Here is an 18,619-nt window from a genome sequence, read left to right as displayed (position 1 = left end):
GAAAGGTTACACACCAGTACAATTTGACTTAAAACTTCTACAATTAACACTTGCTTTAAATTAGATAGATCTTGTAAATGAGAATAAACAACATCTTTTATGAATAATATTTACCTAATTAAAGAATCTGATAACCGTTTTTGGATTAAATCCCTCAAACTAATGGGTCATGTTTTAATTATTGACGTGTAACCTTAATTGGCGGGAATAAAGAGAAGGTAAACACAATATTGACTTTTTATATTTAAGTGCATAGTGCTTATTGCAATAAAGTCTGCAATATACTCGTTTGGTAAGATTATTCGAACAGGTTATATCACACTGACTTCTATTTTCTAATTAGCTGTTTTTACATATTGCAGTGCTTGTCATATGTTTTCGCGATATTGCAAAGACCTATAATAGGCTATATTCAGAAAAACATAAATAAATATACGTGTCCCCATCAAGAGAGTGCATTTCAATTCCTAAGACATTTTTGTAATGATTCTGATGGGACCAGTAGAACCTGCGATTAAGAATAGCAGTCTGTGTCATGTCATGAGATCCATAGGTGCTTGATGTCAATGACAATGTTTTTTTTAATTAATTGATTTATTTATTTTTTAGTTACCTGTTGTTTGTTATAATGAATACACATACTAAATTAATAAAAATCTTCCGACAAAACGTCTTCTTAAAAAAAGATAGCACGGGTTCCACTGGCCCAAAAAAGTTGTCGCCACTTTTTCGCGGCGTGAATACTGTCGGTTATTCCACCTTATTAATAAGAACAATCATTTTAATAAACCTTACTACATTAATGTCATTGACTATATTATCACTTTAAAAAGTATGTTTTTTCATAAAAAAAACCAATAAGTACCTTCATAAGTCATACCTTCATAAGTCTTATTAAGCTTTATTTGTATATACAGTACAGCCAAAGCGGCACAAACATAATCCGCGGCTACGCCACGGCCAGATTATTAGTCCGCGGCGGCCGAATCGTGTGTTCACGCGGCGTATCGCCGTGGCACTCGGCATCGATCCGCGCAACGACGCCGAGTCTGTATTAACCACGCGTACTTTCGCGGAGTAAATCCGCCGCATACGTACGCGGCGGATCGAGTGCAAAGATATCCACCTACATGTACATACATGTATGCAGGCATGGCGAAATTAGAAAAAATCTGCCGGTCATCCGGACAGGCATTTCAGAAAATGTGCCGGTCCGGAGAAAATTTAGCCGGACCGTAAAGCAACAACAACTTAACTAGAAAATTCAAAAATGGCAGCGATCACATCTTGATCTCTTTATTCAACCGGCCGTTAAATTGATTTTAATCGCTTAGAGGTTACACTGGCAGCTAATTGGTGTTAATCGGTTGTGTAATGTCAATCATGTTGTGAAAAATTCGCGTGTCAGTTTTTATTACATGTATTCCCTATTAGAACGGTTCGGTGCGATAATTTCAATAACGTATGTGCAAGCCTAATAATTATCAAATTTAAGTTATTCGAAACGATTTAAACATTCTTACTTTAATATGATTGCAGTTTGGAGCGGCTGTTAAAATATACTGCGCACAGTACAAAACACGTTACCTGACATTTAATGATTAAGGCATTTCATTTTTCAGAACGTTTACTAGTAATTAATTAAATAAAAAAGACGATTTATTTACATGCTAACGCAGTGTAATTGTTAACAGAGATTCATTTTCATTTTTGACCAGTATCAGAAAGTCCCCGGGAAGCACGTTTTTTTACATGGCACTGCATATGATGCAATAAAAACATTTCTTTGTACATGTATCGTATTGCATTCAATCTAAATTTAAATTCGCTCGTCCAATGAAAGCTCTGCCCCATAATGCACTGTACTCTTTACACTTATGAAAAATGGCGTATGCATATGGTTGTGTTGATCACGATACCATATTTTATTGTCCTTATCCTACTCGAAAAATATGTAAAAGCTATCAAGATCTTTTTTGTTGGCGCCAATGGCGATCGACAGCGGAACCCCTGGATAGTTCGACTATGTACATAGATATTGACAAGGTAAATCACTCGCCATTTTCTAAAGCAACAGAAGTGCGTCATTATGCTTAATGAAATCGCTGTCACCCCGCTCGCTTATTGAAATGCGCGCGCAGGCTGGGAACCTCGCTCTTTCTCTATCTACTTTCAGTTTCAACAGAAACATCCACAGACGATGCGATAAATCCTTGTAACTATTGTTTCACTCAATTAATGGGGCAAAGTGAAGTGAATCGGTGTAGAAATGAAGAAATTATAGTAAAAGGCAATTTTGGTGGGTGTGGTCTATGCGCCCCAGGGATGGTAATGGGGCCATGCATAGTTTAGATTAACCATATTGTCATAAGAGAGGTTCAGTATCAATTTGAAGTAAATCGGTGCAGAAATGAAGAAGTTAATGTAAAATAACATAAAAAATGAGTGAAAATCTCTGACCCAGCCCCGCCCCAACCCCCATTACTTTTGACCCAGGGGTCAGATCAAAATTCAAAATAGTGCAGGGTCGCACATAATTATGCTCATAGCTACCATGTGTGTAAGTTTCAAGGTTCTAGTGCTTATAGTGTAGGAGGAGATAGTGGCCAGGACGGACAGACAGACAGACAGACGGCGGAGATAACCACAATATCCCTACGCTTTTCAAAAAGCGTGGGGATGATAATAACCTCTTCATCTACATTTTATGTCGCTATCCTCAAAAAGGCAATCCAAAAACAGGTTAATATTTAAATATTGATGTTAAAGAGGTTAACTTAATAATTATGTGTGTTTAGATCTTCATTATGCAAGCATTTTTGAAAACGGGCACCCTTGGTTCAAGTACCAAAGAGAAGACAGATGCACTTCAAGGCAGCTCTAAAGAATCCAAACAGAAGAAGAAACACATCCCATGGGTAGAGAAATAGTGAGTGATGCCCAGCTATATTGGGTGTTTTTATGTCCCCCATATATATAGGGGGGACATAGTGTTTCAAAAACACATCTTTTGATTTTTGAATATGCCCTTTTATGTGAATTATGAAGTAACTTATTTATGTTGTTTAACAAAATGTATAATAAAAAGAGATCAATTGCTAGAATGAAATTATAACTTTTGGTGTTCATGTATTTATATATTTTGGATTGGGAAAAATTAAGATTAAAATTGGGAAAATTGCTTGTCTGGGTTTTTTGCTAACAAATACTAAAATATTAGGAATACAAATGTTAAAATGATAAGGCAGTCATTCAGGTAAAAATAATTACTTTCTCAGATTGAGAATAAAGCTAAACTTTGGCCCCAATTTTGACCCCACAAAAAAATTGTTAAGCCAAAATAGGAACGTTTACCATCTTTAACAATTAAAATATTTGGGTACAAAAATGTGCATAATACATAGCAAAGAGCGGTAAAAAGCACACAAATCTAAATTATGTCTGTAAATCTGAGAATATGAGGAAGACAGTTCAACATTGACAAGTTTTGGGTATACAGGCTGTTGCTTAAATTTCAATCACTGAATATTTTGTGTAGTCCAAGGAATACCAGAACTCATAGTTATCATATCCTTACACTATTTCAGCCGCCCCAGGACGGTGGATGATGTTGCATATCAAGAGGAGGTGGTGGCTGTCCTCAAGAAGTCACTGCAGGGCTCAGATGTATGTAAATGAAAGAGCCGCGTTATGCGAAAATAGATCTTATGTCAAACATCGCCAGCTTAGCTACACTGTCTGTTCTAAATTCACACAAGATTTTGTGGTTTCATAAGCAGACAGGCTGGGGCCTGAATAGACTGGGCAGACGTGCAGGCTGGTCTGGGGCTTCGCAGAATTCATATCGCATAAGACCCATTTTTGCATGACAGGTGTTATACTATTTTAAATTATATCAAACAAACATTGCATCAACAATGTCTGTGAAATTGGAAATTTTGACGCAAATTAACGGTGTTTAGGGAATACCATCTATAATTAATTTATTTATTAATAGGAAGAATTATAGATAAAACTGCAAAAAATATAATGGTCTGAACACAAGCTAATGAGTACAATGGGTAAGTTGTAAAACATGTTTTAGTATAAAAAGTGAATATCAATGTCAATATCTGCTCTCAAAGACTGGGTTCTGTATGAACCATGCTTTCTGGCATTGGGAAATATACCAAATAAGACTTACTTAATACCATGATTAATATCTTTTCAATCATGGTTCCATTTCTGAATGTAATATAATTATTATAATTTATCTGATAACAGTATTTTGAATAAAGCCAGGGGTTTTTTTTACTAAGAAAGTGACGCCGATATTCGGCGTCTTCCCCTACCAGAATTTTTCCCCTAAAAATACCATTTCCCCTCAGAAAATATAAGTTTTCACCAAAATATAATATTTTACCCTCAAAGAAATGTTTTTTTTCTTTTGGGAAGTCGACACTTATCCAATTTGTACCATGTAAAACGATCTCGCTCTCTCTCTCCCGACGAACACTCAAATCTGGGAATCCCAGTGATTCTATATATAGCTCTTAAATTACGTCATTGAAATCGGGCAACTATTCGTATTAATCATATGACTATTTTACTTGATTCCGGTCTTGCACAAGAAGGGTGTTTCTTCAATTAATTACCGGAAACCAGTCGAATTTTCATCCGGGTTATGTGAAAGCCAAGATAGAAACGTTAAAACAGAATAAAGTCTCACAATTGGCGTTCATACACGAACAAAATAAAAAGTTGGGACTCGGAAAATATTAATTGCGTTGACGCATTTTAAGAATGCATCATCAAAAACCGTTGAAACCCATCAGGATTTGGAGGTACATGTAATCAACATCGATTAATACTGTCGGATTATTGTGAAAGGGAAAGTAGACAATCGGCAGCTGCCGCACCTTTCCCTTTCAATACTGTAGCAGATCTAGATCGTCAACCCATTCATCATGAAATTGACATCGTTCCCCGGCCCCAGTTGAAAACATTTCCCTTTATTAGATCTACACCTGCAACTTCATTTAGAACTTTGACTTTAATATCATACTTGTTCATGTGTTTAAGAACAAAAAGGTCAGAGACATGCCTCTTTTTCTAAAAAAAACCCTGAAGTCTGTAGGTGAGTTATAGACATTGAAATGAACAGTTTTTATTTTTTCCCCAAATATGTCTCTTTCGCGCTCCATTTTCCCCTTTTACCCAGCGTCCAGCGTCTTCCCCTTTTTCTAAAAAAAAAACCTGAAAGCATGGACAACTAAGATGAATGGTGGTCAGCTTGAAGCATTTTACTCATTTATTTATTCCTAGAGTCAAACAGAAAATAAAAAAAGCAGATTTTCACTTTTGAACAGTCCCAACCATTATATATCACTAGCTTTTGGGATATAGTTAATTTTAATATCACCATCTTATAGACCAAATAAAATCATCTTATTGAACATATATAATTTCATTAACAACATTTTCATAGTTATTCTAGGAAGTCATTTTGTTGTTTGAAGTTATTATGGTTTCCTGCTATGTTGATGTATTTAGAAGGAATCATTTCAACATTAAAGCATTTTCTCCTGTGTTGTTGTAGTTGCCCAATTTGTTGTTCTATGGACCACCAGGCACAGGAAAGACCTCTACTATCCTGGCTGCTTCCAGGGAACTGTTTGGGTGAGTTGTGCATTTAATATGGAAAATATTGTCTGACGAGCCTCATTATGAGAAATCAGGGCTTAATGGATGTGCGTAAAGTATCGTGCCAGATTAGCCTGTGCAGTCCACACAGGCTTATCAGGGACAACATTTCCTGCTTGTAAGGTATTTTTTATTTAAAGGAACTCTCTTAGCAGAAATCCAGTGTACACATGTAGCTGGAAAGGGATGTAACTTTTTAGCCTTTGGGGACTGCACAGGCTAATCTGGGTGAACACTTAATGCACATGCATTAAACACTGTTTTCCCAAAGCGAGGCTTAAAAACACATAGCTCTGGGTCCTATGTAGTTGCAGCAAGGCAGTGATAAATGTCCCCTTTTAGAGAACCATGTAGTGTGATACACTCACTTGGCTCTTTCTTTTGTTAACAAACAATTCCTAAATTGGAGTAAAAACAGGCAATAATGTATTTTGTAAAAAGGGCAGCACTGATAAGTAGATCATGTGTTTGTTGCAATTATGTTTGATACCAATTGATTGTTATTACTTTTCAACCACATTTTAAGTTCCAGTAATAAGTTTTACAAACCTTATTTTTCAACAGTACATGTAATTTCCGTTAATGTTACTCTGTAAAAATAAGTGAGGCACTTTTACTTATGTACATATATGCATGATTTTTATTCCCAGAGTTCATTGTTATTAGATTTAGGTACTTTATATTGTCAGTATTTATCTGGATATTTGAAGACCTTGTTTATTATAAAAACAAGTAATACCTGCTTGAAATCCATTACTTTTGAGCCTTGGTATGAGAAAACCAGGCTTCATGCATGTGCATTGTGTCATCCCAGATTAGCCATCAGGGACAACACTCTCCGCCAAAACTGGATTTTTAATAAACCAATTCTGTGATATGTTAGTGAAGCCCATGTCTGTTGTACTTTAGTGACATCTACAAGACGCGTGTGTTGGAGCTCAATGCCTCAGACGAGAGAGGGATAGCCGTGATACGAGAGAAAGTGAAGACGTTCTCCCAGCAATCTGCTAGCAGTGTGAGGCCAGAGTAAGTTCCTTCCCACTAGTACCCTCAACACAGAGTTGGTCGAACCCAGGCCTTCCAGCGTTCCTACTTTTTCCTACTTTTTTAATGGCTTCCTACTTTTTCCTACTTTTTGCTAAAAAACTCCTACTATTCCTACTTTTTGGAAAATAAAGTCCGCAAAAAAATATAAAAAATTGAACTTTGTGCTAGTTATATTTGCAGAAAATGAACAAAAGATGTCAAACTGGCTGGTTTCTGTTGTTGAAAGATGTGGCAAACATGTCGCTCCTCAGGTGCATCATCTTTCATCTTGATGAAGGTGAGTCTTTCAGGTATTTTAAATCTTTTTTTGCTAAACTCCAGAAGCATAGAATCCCCACTATGCTATACATGTATAAACCCAATGATGCCATGCTGAGGGTATTTTTGGTTATTTTCAAATGTTGTTTTCATTTCCAAAAAAGTATGTATCAAATATTAGAGATATGATTTCTTTGATTTCCAGTTATAGAAATACATTATCGTTTGAAAGTAACCAAAACTATTTGCAAAGCTATTACCTGCTTAAGAAAAATACTATTCCAATTTTATAGCCGCAGCTTTGCATTTCTTTTGCTGTTACTTTTTACTTGCTTGGGAACCTCATTTTCACTGACATACATGTATGTTTTTGATTTTATGTTTGTTGAAGAATATTAAAATAGCCATTTGAATAGTGACAGTAAAAGAATTTAATTCTACTAACATACAATGGCTTTGAAAAAGTTGCTTTTTATTTGCTTTCCACATGATATAACCGCATGATATAAACTAGCTATGCCAAGAGGAAAAACTAAGTTCAACAGGTCTTGGCTTGTGAAGCTTGACAATAATGGAAATAGTATTGGTGACTGGTGTGTACAGGATTCCTCAAATGAATTTGCTGCATACTGTTTTGTGTGTTCCAAGAGCATCTCTTGTGCAAACAATGGTTTATATCAGGTTATCAACCATGCTGATGAAGCAAAGCACAAACAATGTATAAAAGAAAAAAAGACACAGAAACTGCTGTTTGTTTCCAAACCTACTCCTTCAACCTCAACAAGCACTCAAGGAGGAGGAGATGTTGGGAAAAGTGAATACCTACAGCCCCTTGCCCACACTGAACAAGTGGCAAAAGCTGAAGCGCTATGGGTATGGAACATTGCAGCAACTGGTATGTCATACAGTTCATGTGATGGTCTTCCTGAACTATTTAGAGCCATGTTTCCAGGACAAGTGTCTGCAGACTTTACCATGAGCAAGTCCAAAACCTCCTGAAAGCCAATGAAAGACTGGCTGCAGCCATTAAGGCAAAGGACTTCAAGAAACTGAACATTGCTCAATCTCTACTAGAAGTGGCTAAAGGAAACATTAAAAAGGTGACAGAGTCTATTGAAACATGCAAAGATTAAAGAGATGAAATAGCAAGAAAGAGAAAGAGGATGAGAGATGACTGCCTATCAAAGCAAAATACTGCCTTGGATAAGGGCCAATAGAATAGTTTGAATGGGCTTATAGTGCTTGCTTTGTTGATGTATGTTAATATTCAGCTGCTTGCTTCTGGAGTTCACAAATACATATATAATTATGCATGCAGTTGTGTATTCATATGCCTCTTGTGTTTTTAATCAGTAACTTTACTTTTTATTAACAACTAACATTCTCTTGTGTTTAACCATTTCTATTTTATACAACATGTGTACTGTATAGATGTGCATTAGCATTAGTGCTCTAATCATTGTAAATCATCTGGCTTACTAGCTCACTGTACTGAATATAGTCCTTAACATGTAGCTTGTAACCACATACTAATTTACCATTAACATGCTAGTAAATGCTTTACTAGCATGGTTATGTTATGTTTGTTAATTTTAGAATAAAAAAAAGTTTCAGGCTGATGGAAGATGACCACACAGTTCAGCAACAGAAACTGGCCACCATTAGTATACAGTAATAGTCCACATGGCATAAAGAATAGTAAGGTTTTGCATTTAGAACGCCTCCTCGGGTAAGTTATTTGCCACGATTAATTAACAAATTAACTGAAAATATTCCTACTTTTCCTACTTTTTAGAAAAAAATATTCCTTCTATTTCTTACTTTTCTGTCAGAAAACCTACTTTTTTCCTACTTTTTTGTGAGTGGCTGCTGGAAGGACTGCGAACCAAACATTGCTTATAACAATAAATTTACAACGATATACACATCCATTTTCTGTTCTCCCATCCCTTTGTCGAAATCCATTTTCTGTTTTTCCATCCATATAATTGAAATCTACTTTAAACCACACTATTTTTTTATAGCGTTTGTATCGAATGCTAACCAATCTTACCCAAAACCTGATTTAAGAAATCATAATCCTGCCGTAGCAAATTATTTTATTCCTATCAATGTTAACATATCATGAATGACAAACACACAATCTGGAATACATTTATGATTCGTTAGATGCTTTAAAAATATTTTAAAAAAATACTGTTAAAACCACCATGTCAAAGTTGTTGTCCCTAAAATCTTGAGAGAAACTAGATAGTATGTTTCCTCAGATAAATGACGTCACACTTGATACGTCATAAATTGTGTAATCAAGTAAATGAAAATGATAAATACAGAAAGCTGGTTTGGTAATATATTTTAAAGAAGAAAAAAAGGATGATATATAACAATAACATTCATGATGCGTCCCTATAAATTTCAAAGGTCAAATATTAGAACATGTTAATCGTCACAGCGTGCATAGGAATACACTACTTCATGTGGACCGGAGATAGGAAAATTGATTCGACCATGCTTTATTTGGTCAATGTTTGCAACAGAATAAAGCTTTTATCCTGTCTGTTAGTAATAGTTTTTCTGTCCATCTTTCTGTCTATACAATTTTTATCCAAAAATTATCAAGTTTGGTTTTACATCAATAATTTGTCCTACAAAACTTGTTTACTTCCCTTGAGTTTTTGAACACAATCAACACAATCACATCATGTGACCTTATTTTTGACATTTACAGGTACCTTCTTTTGAACTTATACCCAAAATGACATGTTTTGTCCAACATCAGTACTGCTTGCTACAAATCAATGATACTTAAAACACCAACATCATCTGACCTCATTTTAAACTGAAATTGGCCTTTTTACCATGGCTTATTCAAATGGACCTGAAAATAAATGTTTACAAGGTTTCCAGGGGCATATGCAGTGTTGGACATAGCATCTTGTTTCAACTTATAACTTCCAAAGCATGATGAATACAACTTGCTACCATGATTGTTATCCCCGCCGAAAAAAAATTCGGAGGGGATATAGTAATTGGTCCTGTCCGTCTGTCCGTCCGGCTGAAACTTTGTCCGGAGCATAACTCCAAATCTATTCAATGGATTTACTTTAAACTTAGAATATAAAAATATGGCTACTAGGAGAAGTGCAGTGACCAAGAACCATAACCTTATCTACCTTAGTTTTTGAATTATCTCCCCTTTTTATATAACTTTAAAGTAAATTTTTGTCTGGAGCATAACTCTAAATATACAAGAGGGATTTACTTGAAATTTGAAATATAAACAGATGGCAACTAGGAGAAGTGCAGTGACCAAGAACCACAACTCTATCTACCTTAGTTTTTTAATTATCTCCCCTTTTGTATAGTTTTAAAGTAAATTTTTGTCCGGAGCATAACTCTAAATCTACTGAAGGGATTTACTTGAAAATTGAAATATAAACAGATGGCAACTAGGAGAAGTGCAGTGACCAAGAAGCTCAACTCTATCTACCTTAGTTTTTTAATTATCTCCACTTTTATATAATTTTAAAGTAAATTTTTGTCTGGAGCATAACTCTAAATCTACTGAAGGGATTTGCTTGAAACTTGAAATGTAAACAGATGGCAAGTAGGAAAAGTGCAGTGACTAAGAACCATAACTTTATCTACCTTACTTTTTGCATTATCTCCCCTTTTATATAACTAAAGTAAATTTTGTCCAGAGCATAACTCTAAATCTACTAAAGGGATTTACTTGAAACTTGAAATATAAACATATGGCAACTAGGAAAAGTGCAGTGACCAAGAACCATAACTCTGTCTACCTTAGTTTTTGAATTATCTCCCCTTTTCTATAATTTTAAGGTTAATTTTTGTCCGGAGCATAACTCTAAATCTACTGAAGGGATTTACTTGAAACTTGAAACTTAAACAGATGGCAAGTAGGAGAAGTGCAGTGACTAAGTACCATAACTCTATCTACCTTAGTGTTTGAATTATATCCCTTTATTTAATTTCAAAGTAAATTTTTGTCCGGAGCATAATGAAGTTTCTCCCTTTATTTGTTTTTACAAATATTATTCTACTCTCTAAAACAAATGTTGTCATACAAGCAAACACATTTCGGTGGGGATTTGGCACTACTGTGACAAGCTCTTTTTAACCAGGTTTTCCGAAGGAAAAAACTGGTTATTAGATTGGCGAATGCGGGCGGGCTGGCTGGCGAGCTGGCTGGCTGGCCGGGTGGCGGGCTGGCGGAATAAGCTTGTCCGGGCCATAACTATGTCGTTCATTGTCAGATTTTAAAATCATTTGGCACATTTGTTCACCATCATTGGACGGTGTGTCGCGCGAAATAATTACGTCGATATCTCCAAGGTCAAGGTCACACTTTGAGTTCAAAGGTCAAAAATGGCCATAAATGAGCTTGTCCGAGCCATAACTATGTCGTTCATCGTCAGATTTTAAAATCATTTGGCACATTTGTTCACCATCATTGGACGGTGTGTCGCGCGAAATAATTACGTTGATATCTCCAAGGTCAAGGTCACACTTTCAGTTCAAAGGTCAAAAATGGCCATAAATGAGCTTGTCCTGGCCATAACTATGTCATTCATTGTGAGATTTTAAAATCATTTGGCACATTTGTTCACCATCATGGGACGGTGTGTCCCACGAAAGAATCACGTCAATATCTCCAATGTCAAGGTCGCCACGACTAAAAATAGATTTAAAAAAAAAAAAAAACTTACAAAGGGGGTTAATTTTTTTTGGTCATTTCAAAAGTTCAGTTTGAGTTTTCTCCCTTTATCAGATTTTTTTTTCACAATGAAAACCTGGTTTTGTGACAATTTTGTCCCTTGTCTATTTTAGTTTCTGTTTACTAAATAAAGGAAGATTTTACTACTCCAGCGTGTATCATATGCTTACTGTTATACCAAATGATTAAATAAGCATGGCTCCCTACCATGTTTACTTTCAACGTGTATACTTTGACAATAATGGTGTCTTACAAGTCTCATAGTTGTTTGCTGAAGTGGAAATCATTCAGAGCAACAGGTTGAAATATGAAATCTGCTCTATTAAGTTAATTTTGGCTTTCAGAAATTTGAATTTTCTCTCATTACTGATTAATATACAAGATATGTTTCTTTTGCAGTGGCAAGCCATGTCCCCCTTTCAAGATTGTCATTCTGGATGAGGCAGACTCCATGACAGATGCCGCCCAGGTCTGTAAGAAAATAAACAACTCAGAATGTGAAACTAATACCCAGTAGATAGCAGCTGCATTTCTTATAAACCTTTTTAATTTGTCTCAGGCTCATAGAAAAGCTCTAATTCCCGGAAAAATCCAGTATTTTATGTCTTAGCAGAATCAGATTTATAAAAAATAAACATAGTTCTTTTCACCATTTTGGAAATGGGTCCAGATCCCTTTGATTTGGGAAAAATCGCTGCATTTTAAGCAAAATTGGGAAATAACTGTTTTTGTTGTTTTTATGTCCCCCACTATAGTAGTGGTATACATATTGTTTTTGCCCTGTCTGTTGGTCTGTTGGTCTGTCTTTTTGCACCAACTTTAACATTTTGCAATAACTTTTGCTATATTGAAGATAGCAACTTCATATTTGGCATGCATGTGTATCTCATGAAGCTGCATATTTTGAGTGGTGAAAGGTCAAGGTCAAGGTCATCCTTCAAGGTCAGAGGTCAAATATATGTGGCCAAAATCGCTCATTTTATGAATACTTTTGCAATATTGAAGATAGCAGCTTGATATTTGGCATGCATGTGTATCTCATGGAGCTGCACATTTTGAGTGGTGAAAGGTCAAGGTCAAGGTCATCCTTCAAGGTCAGAGGTCAAATATATGTGGCACAAATCGCTTATTTTATGAATACTTTTGCAATATTGAAGATAGAAACTTGATATTTGGCATGCATGTGCATCTCATGGAGCTGCACATTTTTGTGTGGTGAAAGGTCAAGGTCAAGGTAATCCTTCAAGGTCAGAGGTCAAATATATGTGGCCCAAATCGCTTATTTTATTAATACTTTTGCAATATTGAAGATAGCAACTTGATATTTGGCATGCATGTGTATCTCATGGAGCTGCACATTTTGAGTGGTGAAAGGTCAAGGTCATCCTTCACAAGGTCAAGGTCATCCTACAAGGTCAAACATCATATAGGGGGACATTGTGTTTCACAAACACATCTTGTTCTTACTAATGCTTCAAAATTGAGAATAAATTTAATTTTCAAAACGAAAAAAACACTCGGATATATGCTGTTGGGGTTTGAAAGAGTCTCGCATGGTGTTAAATACTGCGTCACATTGAATTAAGAACTTGTCAACCAATTTTTATGCCCCCGGATCGAATGATCGGGGGTATATTGTTTTTGGCCTGTCTGTCTGTCATTCTGTCTGTCATCAAAACTTTAACCTCGGTTAAAGTTTTGCGATAACTTTTGCAATATTGAAGATAGCAACTTGATACTTGGCATGCATGTGTATCTCATGGAGCTGCACATTTTGAGTGGTGAAAGGTCAAGATCAAGGTCATCCTTCAAGGTCAAAGGTTATTAGCTTCAAAGCGGCGCAATAGGGGGCATTGTGTTTCTGACAAACACATCTCTTGTTTGAACATGCTTCAAAACTTTAGTTCTTTTGATATCTTGGCTCAATAATGGAATAGGTCTGGCTGACGTTACAGGGCAATCTGCTTTTTTTTTAATTTCCTTTCCATGGCTGTAGTGTAACCTTGTGAAGACTCTTTAAGGTAATTTTCTTTGCTCCATTCACTTTCAATTTTCTTCATATCTTCACAGAGTTATAAAATGGTTCCCATCTTCTGAAAAACATGGCTGCCAGTAAGTGGAGTAATGTTCTTTATATTGCTGAACTGAAACTGAAAACTTTTGAATACTTCCTTTTAACAGTTTGTTTTGCCATATGTTACCAGAAAAGCTCAAGATTGGCCTGGGCATTCTTCAAGGTTGTCAATTTTCCAGATCTTTGCAGAAATCTGGATTTCAGCTGACCAGGGTTGATTTTGAGATCAATGAAAATCCGATAAGATATTTTTTTGAGGAGGAGGGGTGGTTGGGGAGAATTCGTTTGAAAGCGTTATCAATTGAGAACGAAATTAATATATTTGTTAAAGCTTTATAGTCTGCGCTAGGTATCGATTTTGCCCAGTATTTTATTTTGCTCCCACCAAAAAATTTGGGGGGAGCATATAGTGGCCGCTTTGTCTGTCCGTCTGTGTGTCTGTCCGTATGTCTGTCCGTGCACAATTTTTGTCCGGACTATTTCTCAGCAACTAATGACCGGAATTAAATGAAACTTTATGGGAAGCTTCACTACCAAGAGGAGATGTGCATATTATCAGCGGGTTCTGGTCGGATGATTTTTCACAGAGTTATGGCCCTTTGAAATTTTCTATAAAAAAATTCTTGTCCCCCCAACTACTGTGCCCTCAAGACGTTTCCTTTTATCTGAATATATAGTGCAATATTGTGACCAAAAAATTTAGCATAGTGTTCACCAGAAATTGCAACTAGAAATACTATTAAATGGTATAATTAGAGAGGGCTCGAGTGGGGTGGGGCATTGCCCTTTATATCTCTGATTCATACAGTCTGGTTAGTGGTGACCGTGTCTGGTAATAAAATCACTAAGCCTGGTCTTGAGCTTTTCTGACTGCATATGGCATAAGACTCATTTTGGCATGACATGGCTTATTAAGAAGAATTGAAGCCTGTAAATGTCACTTATAGGCTGCACTGAGACGCACCATGGAGAAAGAGTCAAAGTCAACACGTTTCTGTTTGATCTGCAACTACGTGAGTCGTATCATAGAACCAATCGCCTCCAGGTGCGCAAAGTTTCGCTTCAAGCCATTGGCTGAAGAGATCCTCAAGAAACGACTGAGGCATATCTGTGATGAGGAGAAAATAGCCTGTGAAGATGAGGTACTGTTCATTGTGCAAAACATTCGTAAAGCCGAGCCCACTTAATGAAACAATAATTTAATTTTTTTGCAGAAATAGTTTCTTAAGGTAGCGCACCCCTAATGGGCACATATCCAAATATAATCTAATTAATTATTTTCTTAATCAGCATCATTTCACTGAACTACATGCAAATTTGTAGGTAGACTTTCCATTCTTTTAAAAAAAATATACCGATTTTTTCAAAACCACCCCAACGCTCGGCTTTTGTCCAGTTTATTTTATACCCCTGGGGTATATAAAAGTTCCATAATTCATTCAAATTTCCAAATATGGGCTTGTAGTTGGTGTGTACAGGTGCAGTAAAGGTGTTTAAAGTTTAAACAAGATGAAATAAGTAATCTTTTACAGACATTTATTTTTTACAAATTTTTATCTATGGAAGAGCGCCATGAAATGTTAGTGACTTCAGCCAAGTAAAAATTGGGTCAGTTAAAAACAAAGTGTAATAAAATTCAAAATAGTATCATTTAAGTTATATTTTAAGCTTAGTATTTATAGAAACACTATATACAGCAAAAATACCAAGAAATAGACAGATTTACCGTTTACTTTTTGAAATAAAAATAAAAATGCAACATGCATCATTCGTATTTTCATCACCCAATTTAGCCATAACATTGTTTTAATTTTAAAAATTGAAGGATGTGCATAAAAATTTCAACATATTTAACAATAACATAGCTTATATGCTTTTTTAAATCAAATTACGCTAGAAAAGAAATAAAACGTGTCGCAAAAAGTATGCGATGTCGGCAGGATTCGAACCTGCGCGGGAAGATCCCAAAAGATTTCTAGTCCATCGCCTTAACCACTCGGCAACGACAACTTCACATTAGTGCCAGCTTAAATTATATATCCATAAGTAAACAGGTAAAATAGCTTGTCGATCTTTGAAGAAATCGTGAAATCGTATTTTTAGTCAATATTTATTGTGAAAATAATGTATTCTAAAGGAATTACATAAACAAATATCAAAATTGAAGTTTGAAAAAAATTAAATGCATCACTCGGATATAACCGATCATTGAAGATCGGCAATGATCGTTAAATAAATCGCGGGAAATCATAAGGGGTGCGCTACCTTAAGGAAATCTTACCAACCAAAATACAATAAAAGTAAGGATTTATATTAGTTAAATAAAATTGATGTTAGTTAAATAATTTATCATTTTTAATCTTATAGTTTGTACACATGCACTAGCCTTATTAGATTTATTATAAGCAAAGATCAGTTCTCTCTGCTATCAAAATGCAACAATGACACCAATTTTTAACAACAGTACTTGTTTGGGACATTCTTATGGAAAAATTTGTATACACGAAAAAGCCAAAGACTAAAAGAATTTCCTTTTTCTCTAGGTAGGTTTATGTTTTTGGGCCCAGTTTTCCTATCTCTTGCTGTATACACAAAGTTGCAAGTGACCAAAGTTTCTTAAGTTTCCCTAAATTATTTGTGTTAATAGGCCCTTTGTTGTCCCCTACCGGTGAAAGCGGAGGAGACTTATGGTTTGCGCTCTGTCTGTCACACTTTTCTGGATCCGGCGATAACTTTAAAAGTTCTTCATACTTTTTCATGACACTTGAGACATGGATAGATGACAATATGGAGATTATGCACGTCATTTCATTTTGTTCCTACGTCAAGAATTCTGGTTGCTATGGCAACAAATTTAAAAAAAATACTGACAATGGTGGAGTTTCAACGGTAGGGGACCATATTGCTTGGCAATCTCTTGTTTTACCTAATGCTCTCAATCTCTGTTAGCCTTTTTTTCTATCTGATGCTCTCAGTCCCTGTCGGCCCCTATTTCCAGGCCCTGTCGGCCCTTCTGTACACGTCGGAGGGTGACCTACGTAAAGCCATCACGTTCCTGCAGAGTGCCTCGCGGCTCAAGGCAGAGGAGACAATAACACAGGCAGATATCTACAACATCGCTGGGGTGAGTGGACATGTGCATTCAATGTTATCCCAGATAAGCCTCTGCAGTCTGCACAGGCTAATCAGGGACAATTCTTTCCTCTTAGACTGGACTTGTGTTTAGACGAGACTTCCATTAAACAAACCTGAAGTTGTTGTGACTGATAAGCCTGTGCTGTTAGCATTGAAACGTTCACAATAATCTTTCATTATGCAAGCTTAGCAATATCTTGATATGGCTGTTGTTGTTTCAGGTGATTCCAGATGATGTTCTTGACAGCCTGATCACTGTGTGTCATTCCAACTCCTATGAGAAACTGCAGGCAAACGTACAGGTATAATAACAACGGAAATGATCAATACAATATAGTTCCATGCTGCACCCATGGTTGAAGTTTCACTGCTTTGCTGGAGTTTAAGTCAATAATTATGTAACAAATAATAATTATCTTCAGAAATGGTGGCCTTTAAGCATGCATTCCATTTAATAGCAACTTTATATCAGATATTTGTGTTTGTCATAGTGAACACCAACTGGCTAGTTCTTTTTGACTCATTATCTTTCAAATGAGGTAAAGTAGCAACTGTAAAGAATGAGAAATTATGCAGCAAAGCAACAGAAAATTCTATAAAAGTGGAAAGTGCCATCCCTGATTAGCCTGTGCAGACAGCACAGACTAATCAGAGGTGACACATTATGCACACGCTTTAAGTCCAGTTTCCTGAGGACACGGCTCCAATACTTTTCAGGAGTTGATGAACGAGGGCCATGCTGCCTCTCAGCTCATTCTGCAGCTGCACGACAAACTGGTACAGCTGGATGAGCTTACTGACAAACAGAAGTCTGTCGTTCTGGAGAAACTAGCTGTGAGTTTGAAACCATGCTTTATCTTGCTTTGTAGTTTCTGCTTATATACAAATCTTGAAAAGTGCATATTTAGCAAAATCAAAGATTGTTAAATTATTACTTAATACCAAAATAAAAATCTTAATCTTGACCTCACTGACAAACAGAGGTCAGTCGGTCTGGAGAAACTGGCAGTTCGTTTGAAATCATGTGTTATCAGATAAAAATCTTGAAAATTGAGTAGTGAGCAGATTCAATAGAATTATTGTCAATTTCTGAAGAAGTGTAAATGAAATATTGGTTACTATCACTTGTTGACTAGCTTTGTAGCTTCTGCCATTAATCTTAAAAAATGAGTTATGCACATTTGTTTAAATGCATTATATGGGAGTCCTTTTTGGTTTGTCTCAATATCTTTAATCATTTAATTCAGGTGGACCTATGTTTTGTGATGTGTTTTCAGGTAGTAGACAAGTGTTTGATGGACGGAGCTGATGAGTTCCTACAGTTGATGTCTCTGTGTTCCATACTCATGCAGCAGATCTGCCAACCAAATAAATGAACAGTTCAAGTCTCCAATTATAATTTTTGCCTGTGTGAAATGTTTTGCAATGCATAATTTAAAATAAAATGTGTATCCTGCCACTTTGACCTGACTGTTCATTTTTAGCTCCACTGGCCAGAGGCCAGCGGGGCTTATGTCATGGTCCTGTGTCCGTCGTGCGTGCGTCCGTCCGTTGTGCGTTAACTTTTTCTTTAAACATCTTCTTCTGAAGTACTGGTCCAATTCTGATGAAATTTCTCAGGAATGTTCCTTGGGTGAACCTCTTTCAAATTTGTTCAAATTATGCCCCTGGGGTCAAATTTGACC

General features: G+C 36.1%; 1 protein-coding gene across 2 annotated transcripts; it reads left to right on the top strand.

Moving 5' to 3' along the window:
• The first annotated feature begins 11 nt into the window (after positions 1 to 11).
• On the top strand, positions 12 to 18,393 carry LOC127834234 (replication factor C subunit 4-like). Of its 2 annotated transcripts, none has more exons than XM_052359907.1 (11): positions 12 to 218; positions 2,799 to 2,929; positions 3,588 to 3,666; positions 5,579 to 5,658; positions 6,592 to 6,708; positions 12,125 to 12,194; positions 14,747 to 14,941; positions 16,798 to 16,923; positions 17,156 to 17,236; positions 17,652 to 17,768; positions 18,212 to 18,393. In XM_052359907.1, exons 2-11 carry the CDS (start codon positions 2,808 to 2,810, stop codon positions 18,308 to 18,310), a joined length of 1,086 nt encoding a protein of 361 aa, XP_052215867.1. In that variant the 5' UTR covers positions 12 to 218; positions 2,799 to 2,807; the 3' UTR covers positions 18,311 to 18,393. The 2 variants fall into 2 exon arrangements, with proteins under 2 accessions (XP_052215867.1, XP_052215868.1); XM_052359908.1 differs by having other exon boundaries at positions 12 to 292.
• Positions 18,394 to 18,619: the final 226 nt, after the last annotated feature.

Source organism: Dreissena polymorpha, chromosome 6 (genome assembly GCF_020536995.1).
Source record: "Dreissena polymorpha isolate Duluth1 chromosome 6, UMN_Dpol_1.0, whole genome shotgun sequence".
In the NCBI taxonomy this organism is placed as follows: domain Eukaryota; kingdom Metazoa; phylum Mollusca; class Bivalvia; order Myida; family Dreissenidae; genus Dreissena; species Dreissena polymorpha.
This window is presented reverse-complemented; position numbering and strand designations above follow the sequence as displayed.

Bases quoted from the DNA above. Each gene is read 5' to 3' on its own strand.
- LOC127834234 (XM_052359907.1), top strand. From the start codon at position 2,808: ATGCAAGCATTTTTGAAAACGGGCACCCTTGGTTCAAGTACCAAAGAG. The intron at 2,930-3,587 runs GTGAGTGATGCC...ACACTATTTCAG, and splicing joins ATCCCATGGGTAGAGAAATA to CCGCCCCAGGACGGTGGATG. The intron at 6,709-12,124 runs GTAAGTTCCTTC...TTTCTTTTGCAG, and splicing joins GCTAGCAGTGTGAGGCCAGA to TGGCAAGCCATGTCCCCCTT.